The sequence below is a fragment of the Dendrobates tinctorius genome, unplaced genomic scaffold, assembly GCF_039654945.1.
Source record: "Dendrobates tinctorius isolate UK_male_01 unplaced genomic scaffold, ASM3965494v1 ptg000097l, whole genome shotgun sequence".
Classification (NCBI taxonomy): domain Eukaryota; kingdom Metazoa; phylum Chordata; class Amphibia; order Anura; family Dendrobatidae; genus Dendrobates; species Dendrobates tinctorius.
This window is the reverse complement of record NW_027361765.1, coordinates 570988-586147: the sequence shown is the minus strand read 5'-3', so window position 1 is coordinate 586147 and position 15160 is coordinate 570988. Positions and strand designations below refer to the sequence as shown.

General features: G+C 42.7%; 2 protein-coding genes across 2 annotated transcripts; one reads left to right on the top strand and one right to left on the bottom strand.

Moving 5' to 3' along the window:
- The first annotated feature begins 1431 nt into the window (after nt 1-1431).
- Nucleotides 1432-6711, top strand: LOC141098887 (endogenous retrovirus group PABLB member 1 Env polyprotein-like). The gene is made up of 2 exons (XM_073586852.1): nt 1432-4138; nt 4747-6711. The coding sequence occupies exon 2, from the start codon at nt 5089-5091 to the stop codon at nt 6199-6201; it is 1113 nt and encodes a 370-aa protein (XP_073442953.1). The 5' UTR covers nt 1432-4138; nt 4747-5088; the 3' UTR covers nt 6202-6711.
- A 3424-nt stretch (nt 6712-10135) lies between these two features.
- LOC141098983 (olfactory receptor 6N1-like) lies at nt 10136-11068 on the bottom strand. Its single transcript, XM_073587037.1, has one exon. It carries the CDS (start codon nt 11066-11068, stop codon nt 10136-10138), a length of 933 nt encoding a protein of 310 aa, XP_073443138.1.
- Between the last annotated feature and the right edge of the window lie 4092 nt (nt 11069-15160).

Genomic DNA, 15160 nt, shown 5'->3' with positions numbered 1-15160 from the left:
TCTGTTCCGGCCTCTGGGCCTAGTCTCCCGGTGCAACCCACTGTGATATTTGTAAATACACCTGGTCAAGGTCCCTTCACTCTTGATGCCCTGACCGGCAGTACGGCTTTCCGGTCCGTAATGCGTATGAGGCGCCAAGCTATCGGAGATGATGAGGGATCAGAAGATTCTGACAATCAGGTTGCTACAATTCCCCCTGCCCCGCCACTGCTATTAGGTCCGTTCGAATCCCCCCGGCCCGGAAGGAGCCCACTACCTACCCCTCTCAACAAATCCTCTAGGTTGCCCCATGACCCTGAAATCTGGTTCCCCTGTCATTCACGCTATTACATCACACCTCAGGGCTCCCAGGTTCTTTTCTCAGTGGGGTATGGGGACATAGTTACCCACCAGGTAGGAGCCATAGTGAACCCAGCTAACTCTACCCTGTCGCATAGAGGTGGTTTGGCCCAACAGATAGCTAAAAAGGGAGGCCCAGCCATAACCCAAGAGTGTCAGGCCTACCTTGCCAATTATGGCCCCTTGCATCCAGGAGACGCTATGTCCACCCAGGGAGGGAATTTGCCCTGTGATATAGTGTTACACACTGCAGGCCCTATATATGATTACAGGACACCCGAGCATTGCCGTATCCCGGACAGATGCGTTATAGATATTTCAAATCTACATCTGAGACTGAATGAATTGAGTAATGATATAGTTCGTGTTATATGTGGCATTGCATTGTAAAGTTTCCTGAATGCATTTGGCCAGAAAAAGGGCAAGGCATGGTTAATCTCATTATACAGTTATCTGCTCTTACAGTGAAATCCCGTGATTTTGAGTTTCTTTGTAGAAATTGATTTTGATAAGTCTAAAGAACTACAGAATTCTGTGAAGGACGACGCTGCATTCTGACGGGAGGGGTGAAGGATGGCGCTGCGTAGTTTCTTCTCCCTTCGCTCTTATCTCTGCTGAGTGTGAGTTGTGCTCAAAATTCTCTGTAATTCTATCCGTAAGGTACACGCTGAAAGATTTGTGCATTTTAAAGCAACAGTACTTAATTGAAGATTGGAAGTTAAAAGTAAGATATGGTGCCTAATTTAGAAGGGAATTGTAAGTGATTGCTTGGTCATTAATGTGTTTGAACCTGCTTCTAGTTGTGTGATTGATTTGTATAGCAAATTGTGTCAAATTACAAGAGACAGAGAAGGAAGGAAGCAGTAAAACAAGTGGGACAAATATTGAAAAAGGCAAAAATACCAGAGTGTGAATGTTTGGATGTACAAAAAGGCACAGACAAGGGAAGAAAATAGCAAGTGAATAAATGATGCTTGAGAATGTGCAGCAGTGTGGAAGGTGTATTATGAATGTTTGATTGACAAAGTGTAACCAGAGACCCAGACAAAACAGATGGACTTGTAAACACTGTGGTCAGACTCAGACAAACCCAGACTGAATAGCTACTTGTGTGACCTGTGCTACTGACCTAAGAGAATTGCACTAAATCCTATCCAGACAAGATCATAAGAAGCTGACATAATAGTGTGGATAGTGGGTAGTGGGGACATTGGCCCTTGAGGAGTAAGCTGACAGTAGACATCAGACGGCCAACCCCATCAGGACCTAGAAGTGTGACTAGAATAAGAAAGATACAGGTGTATTATCCCTGGAGCCCCTCTGACCAGCTAGCTTTGCTGAAGCAGCTGCCTGCCCCTGAAGACCAACCATTCCCGTTTTACAGACACATAAAGGAAGTACAGCAGACATATAAGTGTACCTGGGCAGACCTAGAGAGGTTGGTGAGTTTAAAGGCAGGTGACGCACTAGATCATATAATTAAGACACACAGATGTGACAAAGAATCAGGCTTGGGGCATGGATGATAAATCTGCACGATCTGGGGAGACGTACTGTGAGTCACTAAGACAATGGGCTGCAGTGGAACAATCAGAGCAGTCTGTACTCCTGACTAATGTGACACAGCAAAGAGGAGAGAGAGTAGAGATATACCTTGGACGGTTACAGCTGAAATGGGCAGACATGGGGTACATTTGCATAAATCCACTTGATGTTAGAATACTGGTGGATGCATTCATTGACGGTATGAACAAAGACTTACGAGACGCAGTACAGACAGCCAGACCTGAATGGAGACATGTAGATCCAAAAGACCTCCTTAAGGTAGCTAAAGAAATTGAGCAAACAAGGACAATAAAACGACCTGTCATGTATGCTGGAGCACAAGGAAAAAAGTGGAGACGTAATAGGAAAGGCATGTGAGATGACACTGACGTTTCTTTTGACAATCTATTCCCCACATGACATCCATGCCATACTCCTACAAGTTCAACCAAAACATCTGTCTATGGCCAGACAGCTCTGACTTGAGTGTGCTCTACTAATTCCTGAGTATGTCACTCCTCAAAAGATGTAACGTTCTGAATCCAGCCACCCTCCTGCCTGTGGATTCAGAAAAGGGGGAATTGGTGACCATATTAGCGCGTGAGGAAAGATACTTTGACATGACGCATGAACATGTCTGCATAGAACTGATGAGTCAGGAGACAGTTGGGTTTGCACACATTCATGAAAAACCTGTTCCTAATGCAGACTTTGAGTTTCTTTTTTGTAGATGGCCCCAGATACCACCAGGATGGACGATTCTACACTGGATATGCAGTAGTATCCTCACATGAGGTAATCCGAGCGGAACCACTCTCTCCTCACATGTCGGCGTAGGAGGCAGAGTTGAAGGCACTCACTGAGGCGTGTAGAGCCGCTGCAGGTAAAGTCGCTAATATTTTCACAGATTCGAAGCCCATTAAAAATGCAGAGCTGGTGAAACAATTGATGGAGGCATTGATGTTACCAGTCCAGGTTGGCATTGTCAAGGTAAAAGCACACACAAAGGTGACTCCGTGGAGGTAGAGGGCAATAGAAGGGCGAACGAGGCTGCTAAAATAGCACAAGGCGGCCTAGAGAGAGCAGTGGACGGTGGCGGGGAGTCAGCATATTCCAGCCACATTGGGTCTAGATGTCCTGAAATCCCTCCAGCAAAAGGCTGCCCAAACAGAGAAGGTACACCGAGGGAGACTGGGAGCTGAGCTGAACTCAAATGGAGTATGGGAGAATAAGGATAAAATGTGCCCACCAAAGTCCCTGTTCCCAATCATGGCGCAAGCAGCACATGGCCCCAATCACACCTCAAAAAGTCACATGTGTGCCATGGTAGATGCCTTCTGGATCGCTCCTGGCTTCAGTTGCGCAGCCGCGAAACTTGTACAATCATGCCTCATCTGTGCACAGCACAACCCAGGTAAAACAGTAAAAGTCCCTAAGAAAGCGACACCTAGGCCTCTCTACCCGTTTCAGAGACAGCAGATTGACGACATACAGCTACCAAGGTAGGAGTGTATGCAAATATCCTAGTATGTGTAGATCTCTTCTCTGGATGGCCAAAGGCCTACCCGGTGAAAACGGCTACAGCTCGAGCCACTGCAAAGAAACTGGTGATGGAACTAGTACCACGATTCGGTGTCCCTGAAACAATTGAATCAGACAGAGGTACACACTTTACTGCTGAGGTAATGCAAAATGTAATGCAAATGATAGGTGTAGAACAAGCATTTCATACACCCTACCACCCACAGAGTTCAGGGAAGGTAGAGAGAATGAACGGGACACTAAAATTGAAAATACAGAAAACCATGGAGCAAACCCATAAACCATGGCCAGAGTGTCTCCCATTAGCATTATTCTCAGTAAGGTACACACCCACGGGGAAAACTAAACTGTCACCCTTCGAGATACTGTTTGGAAGACCACCGAACACAGGGTTGTACTACCCACAGGTCTTAACACTCAATGTGGATAATTTGACAAGTTATGTAATCCAGTTGCAAAAGCATTTAACTCAAATGCATTCTCTAGTTTTCTCTTCCATTCCAGATCCAGATAGTGTGGAAGGAACTCACTGTCTACAACCTGGTGATTACGTATATGTCAAGAAACACTCCAGAAAGACCCTTGAACCCCGATATCAAGGACCTTACCAAGTACTCCTGACAACGCCTACTGCTGTTAAGTTGGAAGGACGACCAACCTGGATCCACGCATCGCATTGCAAACTAGCCACAGGAATTAACAAAGCATAAGAGTGCATAATGTTTTGGTTTGGTTTTGTTGCATTATCTGTAATAATGGTAGCTGCGTGGGACAATCTAAATTCTCCAATGTCCTTGAATAATAAGTTTATACAACATCATGAAAAAATACTAAATGATTGGTCAAAAGACACTCAGTCTCCAGCAGATTGCTGGATCTGCACACATTCACCAATATCGGCCACTAGTATTCCGTTCCTTGTTATTCCTGTGCCACCCGAGGAATTATTTGCCTGGACCAGTTGTTCTGATACACTTGCTAATAATGCCACAAATAATGTGAAGTTATGGAACACAACTGTTGGAATACCTATTGTGGGATGGGTAGGATACCCTTGGTGGCAGGGTAATCTTTCAGGAAGTAACACATACCTTCAATATCTGGCATATAAAGGGGGGGCTTGGGTACCCAGGAATAGAACTCGGTTAACCTACCTGGGGCAAATTCCAATGTATGGCCTACAAGTTAGTTTTAATGTAACTTCCCACTCTACTGATGCCTTCAAACCAATACTGCTAGAAAGAAGGTTGCATAACACGTCCTGGAAGTATTCCAATTTATTTCCCCAGGGCAATAATGAAACTTGTTTTAATATTTCAGGTAATATACCTTGCAACGAGTCATCTGGATATGAGAAAGGAACTCCCACCTGTAGAAATCCCGACGTAGGGTATTGTAGCCCTTTAGGACAACTTCCAAATTGGTGTATGCTTCAGAATGTATCTGCGTTCATAGATTTAGTTCATAGACTGGTATTACAACATTCAGCCCTATGGGACCTACCTAGTGACATGTACTGGATATGTGGAGACAATGCATATAAATGGTTGCCAGTAGGGGTAAAAGGTGCCTGTACTCTGGGTCGTTTGACTCCAGCTACCTTTGTTATTCCGAATGACCAGTTGAATACTCAGAGCATACCTAAACACCACTGCCTGTGTCATGAATTTGTTGAAAGGTTTGAAGCCCACTGATTGCCCAGATTACGTCCCACTAATTCATAAGGAACCCAAACTAAAGGTCCCAGGAGAAGTAACTGTATTAGCTGACAATTACACCTGCTATAATTCCCACGACACCGCAGGTACACCAGTAGGGATCTTCGAGACAGGTTTCTGCAAAGAGAATAGTTCTCTAGATACTGACTTGTTAATCAAACATACACAATATATGTATGACATTTATTGGTTATGTGGAGATGGTAAGCTCCGTCCTAGGTTGCCAAATGCCTGGACAGGCCAATGCACCCTTGTTAAACTAGCTATGCAGTTCAAGATTCTACCCTGGGATCCAAAGATACCTGATGAACCTACCAGGAAAAGGAGAAGCCTCGATCAGCTCCATATGAGTTATGAAGAAGATCCACTAGTATATATTGATGCTATTGGAGTGCCAAGGGGGGTGCCTGACCAATTTAAAGCCCAGAACCAGATCTATGCTGGCTTTGCTTCTATAATCCCACAGGTGCAGATTAATAAAAATGTTGAATGGATCAATTACATATATTACAGTGAACAAAGGTTTGTCAATTTCAGCCAAGATGCCTTCCAAGGTATAGTTGAAGAATTGGGCCCTAACACTAGGATGACACTCCAAAATCGACTAGCCCTTGAAATGATATTAGCTGAGAAAGGAGGAGTTTGTGGGATGGTGGGAGAGGAGTGTTGTACCTATATCCCTCAGAACTCTGGAGTGAATGGAAAAACCATGATAGCCCTTAAAAAGATAACTGGGTTAGCAGCAGAATTGAAAACTAATGCTGGAGTAGACACATCTTTCTTTTCCGGCTGGTTGGGTGGACTCAAGGGATTCCTTCAACAAGCTTGTATAGTACTGATTGCCCTCCTTGTAATTGGATCAATAACTCTTTGTTGTGTTATTCCCTTGTATAAAAAGGTTATTGCCAAAGCAACTCCGACTGGCACCTTCCTCAATCAAGAAGTAGACCCACCAGAGTACGATGGTACTGATCTAGGGAAGATCCCTAAGTATATTCCCCTCAAGAGAGTAGACAAAACCCCCCATTCTCAGATGATGTTAAGAGACTTAGTTTAGGGACAGCGGGAGAACTCCATGTGAGGTTAGTGAAGGGTTCAGCTGCCTGGAGGCCTCTCGCTAGGGGAGAGCTTCTGAGGTGTCTGGATGAAGAAATCCACCTCCCCTTTTCCCATCACATGGACAGTCTCGAAGGATCTTTCATTAAGGGAAAAACTTAGTGTTTAGGGGGGATTGTCAAGGTGAAAATATATTTTCTTATATAACTTTTATATTTTTATACTGTGAAACAATAAGTTTTTCCTAATTGCTTGCTAATGCAAATGTAACTGTATTAAAGATGGCTGCCAGTGTTCACTTTCACTTAAATTCAGTGTCTAAAGAGTTAAGTTAAGTTTCATTTCTCCTAAAAAAGATAACTCAGGAATGTGAAGAAGGAGTAACCATCGGGAGACGTTTTGACAAATCAGAGAGAGACTGGACACTTGATGTATACTGCATAAACCCCGCCTAATGCACGCCTTCCCCTAACACTCAATATAGTATTGTGTATTTGTAAATAAAAGCCAGTTGTTGTACTGCTCCTGACAGGTGTGGATGCAGGACATTAGCTAAGACTGAATCAGCTGCGTGTCTGAGTCATTCTTAATCGGTACCAGATGTTTTGCGCTCGCACAATGATTTGGAATGACTGGTGAATGAGGATTCATTGTCGTTTACGACCCCGACATGTGTACATACAGTACATATGAGTGTGTGTATGTACATGGTGGGCAGGCGGCTGGGCTCCTGGCGGCGGCCAGCTGGCAGGAAAGACTGTGGCTTGCGGCCTGTGCTGGTGATGGGGTGCGGCGCCACCAGAGGGCACCCGCACCCCATCTCCATCACAGGCCACAAGCTGCGGTCTTTCCTGCCGGCTGTGAGGGAGGTGGGTGGGCAGACAGTGGCGGGTCTGGTGGGGGGGTCCAGCAGCGGCAACGGGGGGGTCCATCAGCGGTGGCGGGTAGGTCCGGTGGCGGGGGGGTCCCGGCGCGACACGCTGTAACGTGTATTTTTTCAGTACAACGACACACTGTAGGTGCACTGAGACGCTTTACCCTTTTTTTATGTACAGCGCGTATTATTTTAGGTCCAGTGGTCCAGCGACACGCTGTAACGTGTATTTTGTAGGTCCAGTGACATGCTGTAACATGTATTATTTTAGGTCCAGTGACACATTGTAACGTGTATGTTTTAGGTCCAGTGACAGGCTGTAAGTGTAACCTTTTTTTTATGTACACCGATTCAGAGTCTTTTTTTTATGTACACCAATGCAGAGTCTGCTGGCAGGTGCATCACAGCAATGACATGCTATGATGCAGTTCATAAATGAACAGATAGAACAACTGAATTCACATGCACGGTGGCCGGGATCCCAGCGGCGGCTGTGATTCCAATGGCCGTCGGGATCACAGCTGCGTCCTGGATCCGAGCACAGACACAAATGTGCATGTGTCTGCACAAACGGTTAGAAACCAACTCCATGAGGATGGTCTGAGTGCCTGACATCCACAGATGGGTTTTGTGCTCACAGCCCAACACCGTTCAGCCCTCAAAAGAAATGCCACCCCACACCATTACTGACCCACTGCCAAACCGGTCATGCTGAATGATCTGCCAGGCAGCAAATCACTCTCCACAGCATCTCCAGACTCTGTCACATGTGCTCAGTGTGACCCTGCTTTCATTTGTGAAGAGCACAGGATGCAAGTGGTGAATTTGGCAATCCTGGTGTTCTGTGGCAAATGCCAAGTGTCCTGCACGGTGTTGGGCTGTGAGCACAACCCCCATCTGTGGACGTCGGGCACTCAGACCATCCTCATGGAGTCGGTTTCTAACCGTTTGTGCAGACACATGCACATTTGTGGCATGCTGGAGGTCATTTTGCAGGGCTCTGGCAGTGCTCCTCTTGTTCCTCCATGCACAAAGGCTGGTGTAGCGGTCCTGCTGCTGGGTTGTTGCCCTCCTTTGGTTGTTTCCCATCTGTGTTTTCAATATGATCACTGCACCCCAGGATGAATTAATAAAGAGGTGCAGTTTATAAAATGGTGTCTCTTATGTTGTGTTGTGCTGTTCTGGCACCTCAGGGGATCTGCCAGAGTGACATGGCATCCTCAAATCTGTCCAGCAAAATCTGTACTCCAACATGACGCTTCTTCTTTCTGAGCTTTGAACTGTGCCTCAAAAGTAATTTCCCCCCACAAATGCGATATTGGCATACTCAGGAGAAATTGCATAACTTTTGACTTTCTCCTGTTACCCTTGTGAAAATAAAAAATTGAGGCTGAAATAACATTTTTGTGGGAAAAATCAGATTTTTATTTTCACGGCTCTACATTATAAACGTCTGTAAAGCACTTGGGGCTCAAGGTGCTCACCACACATATAGATAAGTTCCCATTTCCAAAATGATGTGACCTGTGGGGGGTTTCCATTGTTTAGGCACATCAGGGGCTCTCCAAACGTCACTTGCCATCTGCTAATTATTCCAGAAAATTTTGCATTAAAAAAAGCAAACTGCGCTCTTTTCCTTCCGTTTCCTGCCATGTGCCAAAATAGTGGTTTTTCTTCACAAATTAGGTATCGGCATTCTCAGGAGAAATTGCACAATAAATTTTGGGGTTAATTTTTTCCAGTTGTCTAAAGTAAATTTTGTGTGAAAAAAATATTCATTTTTTTCCTTTCACATTCTAAAAATTCCTGTGAAGCATCTGAAGGGTTAAGAAACTTCTTGAATGTGATTTTGAGTACCTTGAGGGGTGCAGTTTTTAAATAGTGTCACTTTTGGGTATTTTCTGTCATATAGACCTCTCAAAGTCATTTCAAGTGTAATATGGTCCCTAAAAAATGTTTTTCTAAATTTTGTTGAAAATAAAAGAACTCGCTGGTTAACTTTTAACCCATATAACTTCCTAACAAAAAAAATAATGATTCAAAAATTGTGCTGATGTAAAGTAGACATGTGGGAAATGTTATTTATTAACTATTTTTTTAGACATAACTCGCTGATTTAAGGGCATAAAAACTAAAAGCTTGAAAATTGCTAAATTTTCTAAATTTTTGCCAAATTTTTGTTTTTTTTCACAAATAAACACAAGTCATATCGAAGAAATTTCAGCACTATTATGAACTACAGTATATCATAAAAAAGCATTCTCAGAATCAGTGGGATCCATTGAAGCATTCTAGAACTATTGCCTCAAAAGTGAAACTGGTCAAAATTGAAAAATTTGGTATGGTCATGAAGCTGAAAACAGGCTTGGAGGTTGAGTAAATTAATATTTGGCGCAGTAAGGAAGGTCTTCTTTTTAGTCCCAGTGATGTTAATTGATGTACTGTGCCTTCAGAGAGAAAACATACTTAGAAGAGTCAGCATACAACCTTGGATCTCACTTGACTTGACCAAGACAGGTCCCAAGCGGCTTCTCCCTGCTTTGTTCCCCTTGACTGGCAGGTAAAGGGGATCAAGCAAGGTGAAGCCAGTGAACTGCATCAAACAAGTTATCCAAGATGCGTAGTCTTCAGAAGTATGTTTCCTCTGAAATGCAACAGCATTTCAGAATCAAATATAACTAAGTTCATTAACACAGCTGAATTCTGATTCATGCGGTCCATGAATCAGGCAAATTAATCAGATGACAGGTTCACCTTAAGACTCACACTTAGTAAACCAATTTTTTTTAATATTGCATTTTTTACTTATTCTCGCAGGTATTCAAGTTTAGAAGTACTGACCAGGTCCTCACTGTCTCAACCTATATAGACAACAAACAATATTCTGGGACTTAGTATCAAATATTCTCATTAACAATTTCAAAACATAATGACCCTGTGAACTAGTTCAACTCTTTGTAGCCCTTTGGCCTCATCCTCAGCGGAGCTCAATTTTCTTAACCCCGACTGTTCTTCAAGATGTTCTTTGCTTATGGCCAACAAGAGTCGAAGATCAAATAATTTACAATTTACTACTAGTACTTCTGAGATGAAGATATTTCTTAATTGTCTTCTTTATCTCTTTATTCCTTAAACTATAAACAGTGGGATTTAACAATGGAGTCAAAATGGTATAGTTAATGGTTACCAGCTGGTCATATTCAGGTGCATATACTTTCTGTGGTCTTACATACATGAAGGCTACACTTCCAAAAAATATCAACACAACCGTGATGTGAGCTGCACATGTTGAGAAAGCCTTTCTGCGTCCTTCCGCACTGTTCATCATAATTATTGTAATCAGGATTTTAGTGTAGGTCAAAGCAATGAACGCAGTGGTCAAAATAAAGATGCAAGAATTGATGATAAAATCTGTAATAACATTAAGAAAAGTGTCTGCGCAAGCAAGGTGTAGAAGAGGAGACAGGTCACAGAAAAGATGGTGTATTTTATTCGATCCACAAAATGGTAAAAAATTTACCAAAATTAGTTTTGTTATTGGACTCATAAAACCACATAACCAACAAATGACTACAAGAAGCTTGCAGCATCTAGAAGTCATGATAGTAGAGTATCTGAGAGGGTTACAAATGGCGATGTAGCGGTCATAAGCCATAACAGTCAAAAGATAATTTTCAGTTATCCCCAGAGAATGAAAAAAATACATTTGTAATAGGCATCCACTGAAGGTAATATAGACGCGTCCCACCCAAAATATGACCAGGATTTGAGGAATTGTGACTGCAGTATAACATAAATCTAAAAAGGACAACGTTGCCGCAAACACATACATGGGAGTATGCAGACGTGGCTCAACCCAGACAATAAGAGCTATGGTTACATTTCCAGTAATTATTAGAAAATAAAGAAAAAGCAAAATTGCAAAGATAGGATATCGCAATGATTCCAAATGTGAAAATCCCAAAATAACAAAAACAGTAAGGGTTTCATTCATAGCACTAGAAAGTGTTATTATTAGGAGCATGCATCAGAAAGACAAAAATAAGCAATGTTATTATTTTATATGACGTCAAAAACACTACAGAACTGACAACCTATTTATAATAGCCATTACATATAACGGACATTCAATCTGTATGAACATGTATGCACTGGACCATCACACATTTATGACAACATAGCCAATACTATACAAATAACACATATATTCAGCTATGGCAAAGCACAGGAGTATAAAAATGATATTTAGCCATGTATAGCTATTCTGCACACTTGTAAGGAGGTGGTGGGGATCCTCACGTGCCTTCTCTCTCCTGAATGCTGTGCACATATATCCCGTGTGGCACCTGGGCATTAATTCATGTGCATTAATGTGGATGCATTGCTATATGTTTGTCATATACTGTAATGTGGTGCATTTGTTATGCATTGTGCATAAGCTTAGGGATAGTAAAGGGCCATAGGGGATTAGAGTAGAAGGGGGTCATCATAGAGATAGGATAGCATAGAATAGATAAAAGTGTTAGTAAGGAACAGGCAGCATGGGAATTGAGCAGTGGGGAGGAGTTAGAGCAGAGCAGGGCAGAGTCATAGGGATATGGGAGAGGGACTTCCAGATTAGGCAGCAGAGCCCAGGCAGCCTTGACCAAGGCAGTTTGTGTGAGGAGCAGTAGAGCAGACAGCTACAGGCCATGGGGATAAAGCTGCTATGGCAGTAAGGGGCCCCAGGTGGAGAACAGTGCAGTCGGGCACTAGCTCAGCAGGACCATCCCCAAGAAGGATCCGGGGTCTATGACTAGGGAGAGAGCAGCTGTGATGGCGTTCCCGACACCTTTCCCAATTGGAATGGGATAAGGGGCTGACAGGGAGCTGGGGAGGTGGAAGGCACAGATGGGACACAAACTGCCCAGAGATACGGGAGGGATCACCAGGAAAAGGAAGCTGATAGAGAGGATTGGGCCTGGCTGGACAGCAGGGAAATATAAGAAGACATCTCTGGGTTTAACCTGTGCTGCCAGTGTGATGAAAGCCCTTTTGATTAGTAAAGTTCAACTATTGGAAAAGAACTGTGACTCTGAGGTGTTTTGGAAACATGGAGCAGAGGGACAGAACTGGAAAGGAACCTGGTAGTGATCGAAAGGGTATGTGCACACGATGCGGATTTGCTGTGGATCCGCATCAGATTTCCTAGTGATTTACATTACAATGTTATTCTGTGGGAAATAAAAACCCCTGTGCACATGCTGCGGAAAAATCCGCGCGGAAATGCAGCGGTTTATTTTCCGCAGCATGTCAATTCTTTGTGCAGATTCCACAGCGTTTTTACACTCATTCCATTATGAGAATCTGCAGGTGTAAAAACGCATGCCAAATCCGCACAAAATTCACAATTAATCCGCAATAAATCAGCAGGGAATCCTCAGTAAAAACGCGCAGATTTTGACCTGCAGATTCTGCCAAAACTTGCAGATTCCGCGTGGAAAATTCCGCACAGGAATCCGCAATGTGTGCACATACCCTAAGTGTTCTGCTGCGCACATTGTACACACAGCAGGAGAGACATTATATTGCATCTGTGGGGCGCCAGGGTGTGGGAACAGAACTACCACGACTACCACCCTGGCCGCCTTACACACTCACCTATCGTTCATCTTCCACTTATTTTTCAGTTCTCATAGACATGAAGCTAATAGTAAAAAAAAAAAGGCACATGGAACATTACTACACACGTCACAATTCCTTAATTTACTGCACTACAGTAGATCTAGGATACCTTTACCTATAGATATTGCCTAAAGGGTCCAGCTTTTGCTCTTGCTGTATTCCTGCTGCTCCCAAGTTAACCATTTTTTCTTTTTAAATCTGCCATAGAGTTTCAGTTTCAGGTTTTATGGACCTTTTTATTTAGTACTGTGCCAGGCTAAAGCTTTAAGGTATGTTTACACAGTGTTTTTGCTGCATTTTTTTTCTGAATCCAAAAGCTGCTCTAGTGCTAATAAAAAATACACAGTTTAAAATTCCCATTTTTCTGCATTTTTGCTGTGTTTTTGGCAGCATTTTTTGGGGTATCCTTTGTCAACATTATGTGTTTAGTAATTAGTTTTATTCATTAAAAATGGTTCAAAAACGTGGTGAAAAATGCTTTTGCGTTTTTTCACTTTCTCGTTGCTGTCTCTGAATGTGTACATGGCCTTAATAATGGCAGTAATTTACATGATTTCATAGTGACAATTTTAATAATTTCTCTTCTTTTGTGATGACAAGGGGGATCAAGTCAAGCAATCTTTTACAATGTGCAAACTACTTGCATCTCTGATATGGCATATACACTTCTGTAAGTTTCCTAGCACAGACAAGGGCTCATATACACGTCAAACCCCTGAGATGTAAAGACGTACAATACAGCTCCCCTACACCTGTATTGGGCCCTCTTGTACCTCTAGATTCCGAAGTAAGACTTCATGTTCTCTCAGAAGTACCCCATAATAAAGAGCTGTATATTAGTACATTAAGCCCTTGAGGATCAATAGTACAGGGCAGCAGGGGCTCCACGTACAGAAAGCTACAAACTACAACTACAAATAAAGGATGCAGTATTGCCCTGACTATAGATTCTAATTTGGTTGGTTCATTTTCTTTCCACTTAATCATTTATCTCGACTTCTCTAAAGCATTTGACACTGTCCCACATAAAAGATTGGTAAGTAAGATGAGAAAGCTTGGGCTAGGGGAAAATGTGTGTAGAAGGGTAGGTAGCTGGCTTAGTGATAGAAAACAAAGAGTGGTTATTAATGGTGCATACTCAGATTGGGCCAGGGTTACTAGTGGGGTACCACAGGGTTCTGTATTGGGCCCCCTACTATTTAATATATTTATTAATGATCTAGTGGATGGCTTACACAGTAAAATATCAGTATTTGCAGATGATACAAAACTATGTATGGTAGTTAACACAAAGGAGGACAGTTTGCAACTACAGACAGATTTGAGTAAATTGGAGAATTGGGCTGAAAAATGGCAAATGAGGTTTAACACAGATAAGTGTAAGGTTATGCACATGGGAAGGAGAAACAGATGCTACAATTACTTACTAAATGGAAAACTGCTGGGGAAATCAGACATGGAAAAAGACTTAGGCATCTTAGTCAATAAGATGCTAAATTGGAGTGCCTAGTGTTAGGCAGCTGCCATCAAACCAAATAGGGTCATGGGATGCATTAGAAGAGGTCTGGGGACACGAGATGAAAACATTATTCTCCCTCTGTACAAATCACTCGTCAGACCACACTTGGAGTATTGTGTGCAATTTTGGATGCCCGTGCTCAAGAAAGACATTACTGAACTTGAAAGGGTTCAAAGGCGGGCTACTAAAATGATAAATGGAGTTGGTTCACTACAATACCCAGAAAGGTTATCAAAATTAGGTCTATTTACTCTAGAAAAGAGAAGACTTAGGGGAGACTTAATATATATGTACAAGTATATCAGAGGGCAATACAGAGATCTCTCCAATGAACTGTTTGTACCAAGGACTGTGACAAGAACAAGGGGGCATTCTCTTCGCTTGGAGGAAAGACAATTTCTGCACCAGCATAGAAGAGGGTTCTTCATGGTAAGAGCAGTGAGGCTCTGGAATTCTCTTCCTGAGGAAGTGGCGATGGCCAACTCACTGAATGAATTTAAGAAAGGAATGGATGCTTTTCTTGTGAGTAACAGTATAGAAGGTTACGAATAACATAATATTAGAGGTAGATGGTTGACCCAGCTTAGGGGAAGGAATTTTTTTCCCTGTGGAGAAAATTGGCTTCTACTATGTGGGTTTTTTGCCTTCCCCAGGATCAACAATGCAGAACAGCTGCACTAAAAATAGGCTGAACTAGATGGACATAAGGTCTTCCTTCAGCCTTCAAAACTATGTTACTATGTTACTATGTTACTTTTGGCATAACCAAACTTCTTCAGACATCCTGTTTTCAGAAGAATATCGATCATTTCATTCAACGGCACTATTTTGTTTCCAACAAACCTTCCTTACTGCATCTCTCCTCTAAACGTTTTCTACCTACTCATGCTCCCTATTCTTTAT